General features: G+C 36.8%; 1 protein-coding gene across 1 annotated transcript in view; it reads right to left on the reverse strand.

The window, feature by feature from the left end:
- Positions 1-987: 987 nt before the first annotated feature.
- Positions 988-14590, reverse strand: part of ELOVL4 (ELOVL fatty acid elongase 4) — a 32783-nt gene continuing 19180 nt past the window's right edge. Inside the window, exons 3-6 of the mRNA XM_002188699.7 lie at positions 11624-11704; positions 4911-5082; positions 2641-2768; positions 988-2134 (exon numbers count right to left, since the gene is read on the reverse strand). Coding sequence (XP_002188735.1) covers positions 1859-2134; positions 2641-2768; positions 4911-5082; positions 11624-11704 — 657 coding nt within the window. The 3' untranslated portion in view covers positions 988-1858. The remainder of the gene's footprint in view (positions 2135-2640; positions 2769-4910; positions 5083-11623; positions 11705-14590) is intronic.

Here is a 14590-nt window from a genome sequence, read left to right on the forward strand (position 1 = left end):
CACAGCAGATAAGAAACTTAATGGTCACATGAATTTTGAGTTCAGCAGAGTCAGTTTTTCACAATTCTACATTCTGCCCAAAAATCCACAGTGGTGGTGATTAGGGATGAACCACCTTTCAGCTGAACCAACTCCAGCATTAGAGCATTAGAAATTATTTTCCAATACAACAGACTACATCCAAAACTCTTTTTCCTAGGAATTGTTTTCTGAGTTTAGATTTTCTTATATAGAAACAAGACAAACCTGAGACACAGAATATGTAACCTGCTTGAATATTATAAACAGTAAACGGGTGATTGAGATAAAAAATAATCTATTAAATGTGTCACTCACTTTATATCCATGTACCCTTTCTGCACCGATGGTGCTACTTGCTAGATATATGTTTGTTGCTGCCTCTGGATATGTTTTTGACCAGAGCTGGGGGGGAATGCATTTGGACAGTAACAATGCAGCTCTTGCAGTGATGGCCAAGGAACACAGTAATCCAGGATATAGATTCTAATTCCACCCATCTTCTACTCATTGCATGCTAAGCAGCTCAAAATGTACCTCTCAGTAATCACATTATTCAGAAGAAGTATAAATCTTTCCCTATTTTCTTCACAAAAGGAATGGTAAAAAGTCCTTTATGTAACATGTAAATGAAAATCCATCTAAAAGTTTCTACTTATTTTAGCAGTTTTGACTTATAATGGTGACCTGTCTATCAGGCAATACTTCGTCTGCAAGAGTCTAAGAAATAGAGTTTTGACAGGTATCAAGCAATAGCAACATTTTCAAGGTTTTATGTTTGCAATGTATTTATGTATTTAGCACTTTTAAACTGAATTCTCTCTCCCAATAAAGTGATGGTTGGTTTTGTAGTTAGCATGACTACCCATGCACACAACATTTCTAAATGGAATCACATGCTGTTTTCTCCCCACCATAACATTATCTTACCATTCTGAGTATCAGTCAGTGCCACACATTTAACGCAGGTCACGGACAACAAGCAGCAGGCCTATTTTTACTTCTTGCTTCAACCAATATATTTGCTCGTATTTACATTCTTAAAATATTTGGCTCTACTAAAAGTAGCACTCAAAATTTTCAGTTTACATTAAAATGATGACTTGATCAAAGGATACCACCAAAAATCCCTTTTACTTCCACAGGGAAACACATGTTCTCCTGAATTAATATTAACAGATATTTAGATTAGAGGACTCTGTATTTCAGAAACCAGTTATTTAATGCTCAATATCCTTTTCAGCAGATGAAGAGGTAGGTATATTTCCACACAAGAAAAAAATAATAAAACAAAAACCAAACTGTAACAGATACTCAATTAAATCAAGTAATGTCTGAAAAATCAAACACTGTTCTGACAGCACATATTTTTTCTGAAGGTACTCTCCAAGGAGGACAAGAAAAGTTGCAGATTCTGATTAGATAATACGTCATAATTTGAAATTTAATAGTATTCTGGAAAGAAAGCACAAATATTCAAATGCTACTTCCTTCCCCTCCCCCCGCCCCCCAAAAAATGTGGGTGCCAACAAAACTGTATCAATTGTACTATTAACTTTTGGACTGCTAAACATGGAATCAATTGTAATTCTTCCTTACATTCACCAACACCAGCAGTCTACAAGTTTACACAGAGACCATATGCATGATAATTACATAATTACAATAGAAATTCAACTTTAGTGTTGTTCTTAAAACAATCTTCATAAATAATGAAAACATCTGTGTTCTAGCTCTTCAGTAACCTAAGGTTAATTGGTACAGATAGTGTTTTTTTCTTCCTTTTATAAACCAAACTGGAGGTTCCTCACTGCCAACAATTGTTAAGGCCTGGATCAAGTTACTCTCCTTTTGCTTTTCCTTTTTTCTGCTTTTTTCCATTTTCCACCACCGCATTATTTTCTGGTTTGCTTACTCCATTTGCAACAGCACCATTTGCTATTTTGCCATTCTTTACAGGTTCCTTGGGCAGCTTATATGTCCGATAGTAGAAGTTACCAAACAGGAAAATGAAGGTGACAGCATAGAAAATGACACCCCAGTGCATCCATTTAGGGAAAGGACAATCAATATAAATAGACATGGCTGTGTGGCCAATAGTCACATGGAACTGCACCTGAAAGACAGAAAACATAGAATCAAAAATGTCTGGATATATTCTGTAGGTCTGAGCACATCAATTTATACCAATTCATTAAGTAATGAAAACAGCTGAATCGGGAGGTGGTAAGGAAGCTGTATTTGGCTGTCACATTCATGCAGGCACATCTGTGCTTGACCAGGAGCATCACATTTGTTGTAGTATCATCAGTTTTCAGAAACAGGAAAATGAGAGGATAATAAGTGATCTGGATTTTCTCTACATTTTGAATATGTTTTTGTTATTCAGTTGAAACAACTAGCAAGGAAGCATTAGACTTTAACTCACACAGCTATTACATATGCCGCATATTTTTTTTTTCCAAAGTTGAATAAATGCTTCCATCTCCAGAAAGTATTCTAATTGAAGGATGTCAGGCAGAGAAGAAATTTTGGGAGGAGCAGCATCTGATTCAAAGCTCTGCAAATGCAAATCCATGCAGAGGCAACACCTTTTATCCCAAAAGGAAGATAGTTACTTACCAATTGCAATATAGTCAAATATCGTTTCCACCACAGGTATTTCTGAAATTTAGGGCCGCAAGCTGCTAATCCATAATACATGTACATAATGACATGAATAAATGCATTCATTTGAGCTCCGAAAAAAGCTGTCCAGGAACAGAAGGGAAGACCATTATGTAATTTTGGAAGAGAGGATACTTTTCTAGTATTACTCGTATAATTATTTTTAATGGTAAAAATTACAACGCACAGGACATGTCAGGATTCCATCTCCAAAATACTGAATAGTATAATACAGACCTGGCTGTCAACATGTGCTGACACAAACAGATGTTAATGCAAGTACTATGTCACATCTTCAGTGTAACCACTTATGCCAAAGCTTTTTGTAATATTTTTGTTCAACAAACACAAATGACATTTATTCCACATTAGTTGCTCTGGTGTAACTGCAACGATTTTTCTAAAGGATTATTAAAAGATTTATTTGACAATGTAAATTATAAAGTACCAGGCTCTGAACTTATTCTTTTAAACTGTATGTAAATGCAAAAGGTTCACTTCTCAGTAAGAAGTCAAGAAACTCACATGGAAGTCTGATTAAATAGGCCAAAAAAAGCCTGTACAAAGCAAAAATTGACTCGTTCTTTATAAGAACTTTAAGGCATTGCCAGGTGAGTTTGTCTAAATTATTAATTTTTAGTTTCTTTATTTAATATTTAAAATATCCAGTATTCTTAAATATGTCAGTGTATAGTATAACATTTTCCAGAATGATCCACATTAGATCCATGTTGACAGTTTCATTTGCATTAACATCTCTTTGCTTTGTAAGACTAGCAGCCATTTAACAGAAACATGTTATATCTTGTTAAGGTATTCTTACATTGACAGAGATGCTCAAAAATGCTCAAATGTATAACATTAGGGCAATACAGGCAACAGCTGCTGACATCAAACAGCTCAGATGCCCCTGTGGTCTGGGCCCAGTTGTTGTAACAGGGTCTAGTTTTTAACAGACCTGTCTATGTAAGCAGTGTGTTATCAACTAGAAAACAGAACACAGATCTATCCACATTTATGCAGCTACATAAATGCAGAAAAGCAACTGCTGCTTTTCCTTTTGCAGGCTCTAGGAACTAAGAGGCAGTGCTAGAACAGAAAACTTGAAAGAAATTTGGAAATAATTGTAACTGTTGTATTAAAAACTGCATGAATTTCTATGCAAGACTACAAGCAACCATCCAGTCTCCAATAATCTTATTTTATAGGTGCAGTTGCAAATAAAGACCATGAAACATCTGGTTGAGCACCTGCTTCCTGCATATTACATGAGAGAAATTAAAAGTTAGTTAGAGACACTAAATTTACATATTTCTTCCTTGCTATGTAAGTGGCCACTCAGTACAAAATATCTATAGTAAATGGGAGCATAAACCACCCATGCAGTAAGTATTAGTGTGGTTCAAAAAAATAAAACACCAAACCCAAAATATTAGTTTGGTGTCCATAATATGGTATTTTGTGTTTACTATATGGTACTTTCAGCCCAGTTGCAAGCCCAAATCACACATCAAAGGAAACAGGGCATTTTCCCTGTACCTGCAGCTCTGCAGAGCTGTCAATTTGAGAGACAAGGCTAAACAACAGGAACGAGAGTACAATGTAGGCAATGAAGGGTGTGGCAAGTGCAATAAACAACAATAAAATTATTTGATGGAGGCTTTAGCAAAGAAGAAAGAGGAAAAAAGGCTGATAATGAATTTAGACTTTTGTCTTTATGAATAGGTTTTAAAAGTGAATTGACAGATTTATTGGCTCACCTCCAAGGGAAGGTTTCAGAGTTTTATACATGCCTCTTTATAAAAATAAAAGCAAACCTCGAACTCATATACAATGCCAAAATAACATCTCCATTGACTTCATTAAATTTGCACACAGAATGTGGCCCACAATTAGATGTTACAGCTTTATGTATCTGCAAAAATTAAAGTTAAGCAAGGCGCATACATCTTTCTGTTTCACACTGATACAGATACTTTCAAAGGCAGAACTTCAGGCTTGCAATTGATGCCCATGAGGAAAAGAAAAGAAGTTTTGCAATTCATTAGATTACTGCCCTGCTATCTTTTCCTCCCCCATGTTTCCCACAGAAGGAGACTGTATGCATTAATAAACAGTTTTGTATATTATTAAGTCAAGTCTATAAGATTTTCTTCTATTGCTCCCAAACAATAATAATTCTCCCTTCTGCCCAGTCAAAAACATGTAAGAGGAAGGGAACTCACCTTGTCCACCTGCAACCCACTTAATACCAATCCACCACAAGGTGAACATGGTGAAATGGTGATAGACATGAAGAAAACTAATTTGGTTAAATTTTTTCCTCAGAATGAAGAATACTGTATCCAAATATTCAATTCCTTTAGAGACATAATACCACCATAAAGCAGCAGCTATCTGCAATGAAAAACAGAGAATATGTAAGTTTAAGTGACTCCAAGCTGAACGGAATGAAGTTCGCACCATCTATCTATTGTAAGAGAAGGATATCTCTTCCTTCCCTAAATCTTGATTAAATGTTGAGGTGGAGTCAAACATCTGATGGTATGGGAACTACAAAACAATACTCCTTTCATCTATTCTGGACGTGGAAGAAGATTATTCTGAGCCTGTTGCTCACAAATCACATCTGTAAAAAAAGAGCTGATATAGTTAAAAGCTTTGCCATATCTGAACAGTTTACCAGTTAAACACTGGAAGTTTGTGTCCTCATTCTCTCCGAAGCTTTGCAGAAGAAGTCTGCCACAGGACTTCCCCCTCTAATGAGATAGCACTTTGATGTGGTCAGAACAATGAGGCAGAAACATTACGACAAAATGAAGTTGCAAAGGTGAAACTTTCAGTACCACAGGCACATGGGTGGAAAGATATCAAAAAAAGTTAGATGCAGCACAGATTTCACATTCCTTACAGCAATATTCCCTCAGCTTCTTCTGGCCCTCTCAGGAACTCCCTCTGTAAAGCAGCATTCCCCCAGAGGCTCTCTGCTATTCAGGGAGTAGAAAAAAAGAGACCACAGGAGCCATACAAACTGAACAGATATAATCCATCTACCCAACAGGGAAGTGCTACACACCCAAAATTCTTTTTCTCATCCACCCATCACAGTGCATCTTGCCCAGGATGCAACATAAACAGGGCTTCCTGCTGAAATTAGGATATTGTCAAAGCAAGTAAAGCCCAGAAGCTCTGTGTAGCAATATGCTAATGCGATGATATGGGAGTATGGTGGTGGCAGGGACTCCCTCCCAGATCCCAAAACATAGCAACAAGTTTAGTTTTGGCATTGTAAGTCATCTAGCTTGTTATGCAAGGGTGAGACCAGATGGTGACTCACACAGAGAGTGGAAAAAAAAAAAAAAAAAGAGTTGGAATTGGTACCACCAGCAAGGAGAGCAGGCAATGTCACAACACACTATTTGTAAGAAGTTGGCCTTGTCCTTCAGGACTCAGTTGATGGTAAACCAGATTTTCTTAAGTTAATATGGTGTGAAATAACCCCACCACACCCTCAAGTCCACAGGGAAGACAGAAGAAAAAAGAGTTAACAAAGAGTAGCTTCCCTTCCCAACTACACAGATATTTTTAGGTGAGATAAAGGGCAATTGTAAAGAGCAGTAGAGAGCAATACTATAGCCCCGCATGGTGTTTTCCCTCCACCTTTCCAAACCAATGGGAAAAGACAACATCTCTCCACAGACTACGTTTGTCATAGCCATAGTTGGTCTGGTGAACAGTTTAGGAAAAATTACAGCAGAAGCAAAAATGCAGCATAGGAGAAGAGTGCTGCATATCTGCATTGCAGGCTCTGCAGCTTCCCAGAGGGACAGCACATCTTACTGATGCCAAACTGCAGCCTTCTACGTGACCATTAATGAACACCCTTCTCAGTCTCTGGATGTGATTTAGCCCACTTCACATCTTGGGGAGGCAGAATTTTTCATTTTTATATGAAGAGATATTAATATCTAAAGCTGGAGAGAGGCTTAATGACAGAAAAGTGACTCCCACAGATCTTGGAGTTCCCAGACACAGAGGCAAGCTGCAAGAATCACATGTATATATGTATATGTTGCTCAATATCTGGTACTGCCTCTGGGACAGTAGTCGGGTATTCAATAACACCTACATCAAGGTTTGTCTCACACCCAGTGGGTTAGCATAACAGTCCAGCATCTCTTACAGGTCTTTGCTAAAGTTGCATCTCTTACATAAATTAAGATAAGCATCTTTGCATTTCATAAGTTAACAATAAACACTTTGGACTGTATATCCATAAAATGACAATCCAGCACTGCAAAACTTTAGCTCTTTGGAGGTCCTCCCTTCAAAGACACTTTTAGAGAACCAGGAGGTCAGTTACAAGCAAACTGCCATAAAATCTTTCATAAAGTAAATTGACATTTTTCTTAATAAAATATGGGAACATCAAGTCCAAAAGCCAACAAGCAAATAGCTAATTTACTGTGACACAGAGCAAAATATAAAAATCCTACAAAAATACTTCTGTCTCATACCCCAAGTGCCACAAGTTCAGTATATGTTCTTGGACAAGTCACATAACACATCTCATTGCTCTTCTTTTGAATTGCACCTAGCTGAGAAAGCAATTACACTTCATGGGTAAAAATAATCTGAATTTTGATCAAAATGCTTCCCCATCACTTAAGAAAAACAACAGGATCCTTTGAAGGATTGTACCTGCTGATTTTGTGTTCCTGTAGATTTTTTTTGCCTGTCAGCTTCTTTGCTCTTACTACCATCAAATTTTCTACCATTTACTCTCAAACCTGATAGGTTTTGTGTACTGATGATCTATTTCAGTACTTCCAGTGACTTCTACAGATGTTTTTATCATTAGCTTATAGAAAAAAATGAAACAAATGTCAAGTCATTTGCCTGAGGCCATGCATAAAATCAGTGAAAAAGGGTAGAAACAGAGGAGAACAAAACACTGATATGTTAGCTGTGTCAGAAGCAGATGGCTACTATTAAATTTCTTTTGCAAAGCATCAAAAATCGTGACCTAACCTTTAGCCTTTGGACACTGCATGCAAGAAAGATTTAGTTGAAAAGAAAAGAAAACATGCATTAAAAAGGCACATCCTTGTAATGAACAATAGTAGTCACAACTATATATTTTCTGGTATTTTTCATATATACCAATCTAAGTCTGTTAAAACACCAGATGGCACAGAAAGATTACATTACAGCCTAGGATTAAGGGGGTCAACAAGAGGTCCAATCCCATGTCCTCTGCCTGCTGCAGGGTTTTTGACTGTTGGGCTGTTTTATTACAGGACTCTGTTTCTGCACCATTTCTCCTCATTTTTGGTTGGAGACACTGATCCACTAAGGGGCATGAAGAGACACGTACTTATTGGAAGGTCACAGCAATGTGAAAAATTAAAATAGCTTTTATAGTGAATTTTCAGTTATAGAATTTTGTTTACAGAACTTGTGAAGTCAAGTTTACTAACATTTGAAGTATATGATGTTTTTTTTATAAGAGGAAACCACTCAAGCTCTAGACATAAATACTAACAATGTAGATTACAATTACAATACAGAAAACAACCATTGCTTGGCTTCATGATTACAATCAGCACACTTAAAAAACCAACTAATTCACACAGCCCCATATTCCCAATTCTTCAGAAATGCTAATAAAATAGATGAACTTTGGCCTGGTACACAACAACTCACAAACATAAGCAGAGCAGGGATATGACTACTGGCAGACACCAGCATACATTAAGTTAGTGTAACAAAATTGTTCACTTCAAATACTGAAGCTCCCAAAGGAGTATTACAAAGCATAGATTTAACATCTCAATCATTTGCATTTATTATTTTGATTCTTAAGCTATAACCAAAAAAGTTTTTGCAAGATACATCTGTAGATCTCTCTAAATACTTTTTAAGAGGTTTGTTCCCCCTTTTCTTTCTTGAATACTATGAACATTTTATTTTTTTATAACCAACCCACTCAACTTCCTGCCAGCAGTCAGTACAGTGGCTACCTACTACATTCATCAGGTAAGTCCTTCACAAAGGAGTTTATTTCAGCAAATGTTTTGGCAGCTGGGGAATTTACTTTTCATCCCTGCCTGCTCCAGTTGTCCATTGTTTCTTGTAGAACAGCCAGGGGAGCCTGAATGAGATTAACATGTGTAGGTAGGTTCAAAACAGTAAGCAGGAGGACCAGCTTCTTCACAGTTTGTGTAAACTACCTACACAATTAACCATCAGTAAAAGCCAGAAGACCAATAAAGTAAAAGAAAATATACAGAGAAATACAGAGAAATGGGAAAAAACCAAAGAGGCTTTGTCTGACTTAAAAGGTCTCTGAGCCACAGGTTGCCGTGTTGCTAAACCGTACAGGGGAAGTGCCACCACATGCCCTTACCTTGCTCCTTCTCCCTTAAAATCACTGGCTTACTGTGTTGATACATAATGTGGGTTGGAGAGGCAGAAAAGGACATTCTCTGGTATCCAGGATAGGCAAACTTGGTTGTTTTTTTTTTTTTTGGGGCGGGGAGGGGGACTTTTTCTGGGAGCTCTCTGTAGTCTCTTGAAGGACAAAGGATTTTTTTTGACCCCTTATTTTGATCAAGAGCTTTACACAAAGGAGGCCACTCAATGTGATGGCAATATTACAGCAGCACATTCCCAAAAAGCCAGAAACAGGGTCCCTACCAAGGCTCCTATGTTGCCATTTAGACCACTATATACAATTAGTTTCACATTTCTCAACATTTGTACCAAATTTCAAAGCCCCAAATTAATATCATATATGAAGCTCTGCTTTTCAGAGCATGTTCCATAATGCTTTCTGGGCTCAGTGCTGTTTCCATGTGAGCTAGTCCCAGTTTTCTTTATTGGAGCAACACAGGATTTATTCACTCATTCCCTTGCAACTATGGTCATTGCATTTGTAATTGATCCTACTGTTGCAGTGCAGCTTTTCTCTGCAGAGCTAACCTGGTGCAAATAAATGCTAGCCATTTAGCATCTAGATCTATTAAAACGACATGAAAGATGTGCTAAAATGCTTATTGATTCCATACTCAAAACTGCAAACACATTTTAAAATTGCTTTCGCAGGTTTGTATTATGAAAGACGATAGTGAATGAAATCTTGAGGAGGTCTGGATTGTATTTTTGTTGTTTTTTTTTTTCTGGTCTGACAGTGTCAAAAAACAGCATACCTTCTAAATCCAGAGCATGATATACTGTAAAGCGGGACAGACATGTATCCAAGAGTCCTCACTTTGACAAAGCACACTTATGAAAGTATAATTTTCTATTTGTAACTTATTTACCTAAACTGAAAATTCATTCAAAATGAATTACCAGAAAAGCATCAAGATAAGAATCTTGACTGATAACATACTATACACTCGCTGCAGTAACTTGAGAGGACTCCATTTTCCCTTGTTCCTAACTCCCTCAGTTGCAAACTGAACATGTTACAACTTAAAATTCAGGGATAAGTTTTATGCAAATCTGGGAAATAATTTTATAAAATTTTAAAAAATAAGAAAAAAGTCAGGAAGGCAAAATAATATATATTGCTAGAGCAATCCTTCCTATCTGGACATATTATATAGTCCAGATATAAATACGTTCTTCAGGTCATTTTGCCTTTATTTCATTGTATAAGAATGCTGTGCTTGTCACAACAAACAAAATGGATGATAATTATTTTGAGCAGGTCTGACCTCTCCACTGCCTCCCACAAACAAGGGAGGCAGTGAAAAGGGACCTACAAGGGAGGCTATGAAACAGAGTACTGCTTGTATTTAGCTAATATAAAAATTCTTCCCATATATACCACACCAGTCTTCAATGACACTCAGCTAAGTACAAGAGTATTCTATTTTGCTTATCTATTAAAAAACCCAAACCTGTCAAGCACTTGCTATATTCTGCTAGATTTTGGGGGTTTTTAACAAAATTTTTAACAGAATCATTCTGGAGACTGACATGGTGAGAGCACTGTATTGGCAAAGGTGAAAGATTGGCAGCTACCAAAATGCAAATAAAAATCTACACACAGAGCTGTTCTGCAATATCAGCCATTATAAATAAGGTGTAAGACTCAAACCTTTTGTTCTCACTACCACCCCTGCCACGTGCACAAGCTTTTGACTAACCTGTCCATGAACAGCCACCTCACAGAAAAACATCTTTCAAACTACCATAAACATAACTCATATTTTCACTGCATTTTCAGGAACATGTCCTAATCTGCACATGAAACTTGCAAGAACGGCTGAGAGATTCTCTAGTGTCAGCTCTGCTGGAAGATAAGGTTTCCTATGTGAGCTAAGCAACAGCATTATGAAAATTAATAAGGAACTGCACTTTGCTTTTAGTTTGGATGTTTTCCAAAACCCAGATATTCGAAATCTAAGATTATACAATGAAATGCACTGATAATGCATTTGCCAAATGCCAGCAAGACCTCATAAAGCCAAACATGGGTAAAGGAGACAAAGAGTTGCCACACCAGTATGGGTGAAGTGCAACCACAAGATAAGATGACAAATCTCTCTTGCTTTGATCTAGCTAGAACACACCACCTTTACTGCGGTTACCCTGGTATCCCAAGCTTCAGCAGATCCAGGAAGCAAAGGATGTACACAAAGTTTACCCTGCATTGTACAACTGTGGATGAAGCCAAGGATGGTATCTTTAAGACTCCCTTTACTTGTTGCAGTCAGATGCAAGTTAGCACAAATAAGCTGATGCATTTTGATTAAACCTGCTACGTATGATGTAGTCAAACCTGCAGTGGCCTGTGAGGATGTAACGGGATACAGTCATTGCTGACAGCAGCTGTGGAAACACTGTTTTCAGAAAAGGCTTAAGCCATCATGTAGTGCTACATATTACACACATTCATATACAAATACAAAAAAGAAATACTCACCCTAACTTCATAAACATTATCTGAATAATCCACAGTCTGGCAGACATAGCTGTACCCTCGAGCTCTTGATGACAAGAACAACTGGAAATATTAAAGTCATACATGAGGGGAAATATAATACATAAAGCACATTTATAGCAATTATCAGCAAATTTCTTGCTACATCAAACTTACCGTAACAGAAATACTTAAAATATTCTTATGGGTCCTGAGAATACTATTGAAGAAAGACAATATTTAGTACTTACAACCTATTGTTATGGACTATTTTTTTTCTTATAAATTAAAAAGAAAGCACTCGTTCTACCCCTGCATATATCTGCCTAGATAATTAGAGTCTTGAACAACAAATTCTAGTATGGCCTTAAGCTATTTGGACACAAATATTCTTTCTGATGGCTCTAGCTTCAGAAACAGAAAATACCTAATTTCTTTCACTATAATTGACAGAAAAGCTATCCCCAGTATAGATTCAAGAGACTGGGATTAGATAATTTGGATGTACAATTCTTAGCATAGTATAACAATCAAAATCCACAACTTCTCTCACCCCCCTGCCTCACTGTGAACAGCAAAGCTGAATACCCACTAAACACAGTGAGGGAAAAAGGATGGAGAAAAGTTCCCCATTTTGTGCCAACAAAAATGGCCTAAAGCAATTGAAATGCTTCTGTAGGGGCTCTCCAAACTAAGCACATTGCAAAAACCTCAACAGGAGGAGATAAGATTGACATTTGAACAAGTTCCCATTGCAAAGAAGTACAGTTTTCTAGAGCAGTACAAAGTTCAAGTAACACTTCTAATCTTGACATTCATAAATGTTATGATCCAAGAACGTTTAAAGCCAAGTAATCCCACTTTATTAAGGATCAAAGAGAAACAGCAGTGGAGCAGACATAAACTGGGGTGATAGAATAAGATTTCAAAAAATGGACAACCACTGACTACTCTTACCACTAACCTGACTTCCATCTTATTTACAACATACAAAACCTTGTGAACCTCTGGACTTGTTTGCTGCATGTGTGTTAAAGGAGGCAAATGAAAGAACTGCCCACAGAAATTATCCTAGAAAAGAAACTGAATTACTTTTGCATCATCTAAGTCCATTTACAAACTACCATAACTAACTGGAATTCCAGTGTGGTCCCACATGGGCACAAGCACATCCAGTACTAATAGAGAAGAGCAGGGAAAGTTTAGTTTGCACTGTTACAGAAACCAACCTGTCTCTACTGTGACCTATTGGACAATTCTACCAAGGTTCCCTTGGTAAAAGGCAGTAAATTGACTTCACCAGACTGCCCTGAAGTAGAATAAGAAATTCATGATTCTGTGGCAAAATAGGGTCCATTCCATTGTGACTTCTGCATGTTCTAAGCAAAATTTGCTCCAAATTTGTATGTGAATTTGAATTCGGCATATGAGTCTTGCACTATGCTTTATGACTTACTATTTAACATCAGCTACCACAGATGAATAAAAGAGCTTTCCATCAGGATGTTTATTTAAATATAACTTTTAAAAGTATTTCACAATAAAATTCTGTTCTTAGCAATGTCTGGAAACTTTACTAACACTCACAAAGTACAAAAAGTATCATTTTACTCAAAACAATTACATTAAACTTGTATGAATATAGTGTCACAGTGGTCCTGTAAACTTTGGAAGCAGAAATTGCCTTGTTACAGGGAACAACTGAAACCTGAGCGCTTTCCTCCTATCAGTCTCTACAATCAAGAAAAGACACTTGCTGGAAGTGCTGTATCCATTGCCTCAACATCCATTGAATAACAACCTGCCACTAGGAGAGAGGAGGAAATTAGAACCTCCGTGTATAAAGTTATGAGCTTTCAGCATGTCAACAATAAATACGTATTTGCAGTCCCACTCATTTTTATGTTAATTCAGTGACCTGGAAATGCTACAAACACATATCCTATAAGGAACATAGGTCTGAATATTATTTGACTGCAAGTTTGTTATAATTCAGCTTATGGATGAAACAAACAAGTTTAAAAGAATATGTGAAAAATACAGGCATTGCAGTAACACTGCAGAATTAATGTCAGGAGTTTCAGTTTTAGCCTGCCAAGATGATTGGATTTAATCGCTTCCTTCAACTATGCTTTCATGTCAGCATTAAATTATTTTGTACCTGTCACACTATTTTGTTGAATAGTCCAAGAAAACAGTTTAAACAAAATGATGACTAAGGTGTGATGGCTAAAATTTTACTAAACCATGTCTTAAAGAGAGGTTGAAATAATTTTATGATTAATGATTTTAAGCTAGGAGCTATGAGAAAGAGTCAAAATGCAGATATGCCATCAGATATGCCATTTCTTCCTGGCAAAAGTACAGAACAGACCAGATAGTTCTGCAAAACTGTAATTTTAACTGCTCTGTTAATTTGCTTACTTCTGGAATTAGATTTTGAAAAGCTATGATCAGAGGTCTTCCAGGAAGACAACTCCTGATCCCCATGAGCAATCACAGCAGCATAAACTTAGCATCAGCCATTTTCTGTACAGCTATCCTTGAATAATAATTACCAAACTGTTAAGTAATCCCAGTTAGCTACTGCTACACAGCTGATCCACTGCAGTGTTACCATTCATTCCCTCTGTCCAGAAAATCCAACAACGGAAAAATGCAGCAACTCTGAAATTTATTACAAGTGACACACTCAGAACATTGCCAACCAAGTATTAGAAGTCTGTATCCTTTTATTTTTATTTAAATTTAAAGGTATAGTTCACTCCATTTTTATTCCTAAAGATAACTTCCAGACAAGATACTTTTCCTTACTACAGACAACAGACATCTGCATTTCTAAATATTATAATCACATTGAAAGCGTAAATAGCTCAATTTCTAACAAGATACGTTCTGATACCCTTTAGGATTATTAAGATGAAAAAAAAGTATCAGTTACGGGTGTTAAATCTACAGATTTTAGTCTCT

This window comes from Taeniopygia guttata, chromosome 3 (genome assembly GCF_048771995.1).
Source record: "Taeniopygia guttata chromosome 3, bTaeGut7.mat, whole genome shotgun sequence".
In the NCBI taxonomy this organism is placed as follows: Eukaryota; Metazoa; Chordata; class Aves; order Passeriformes; family Estrildidae; genus Taeniopygia; species Taeniopygia guttata.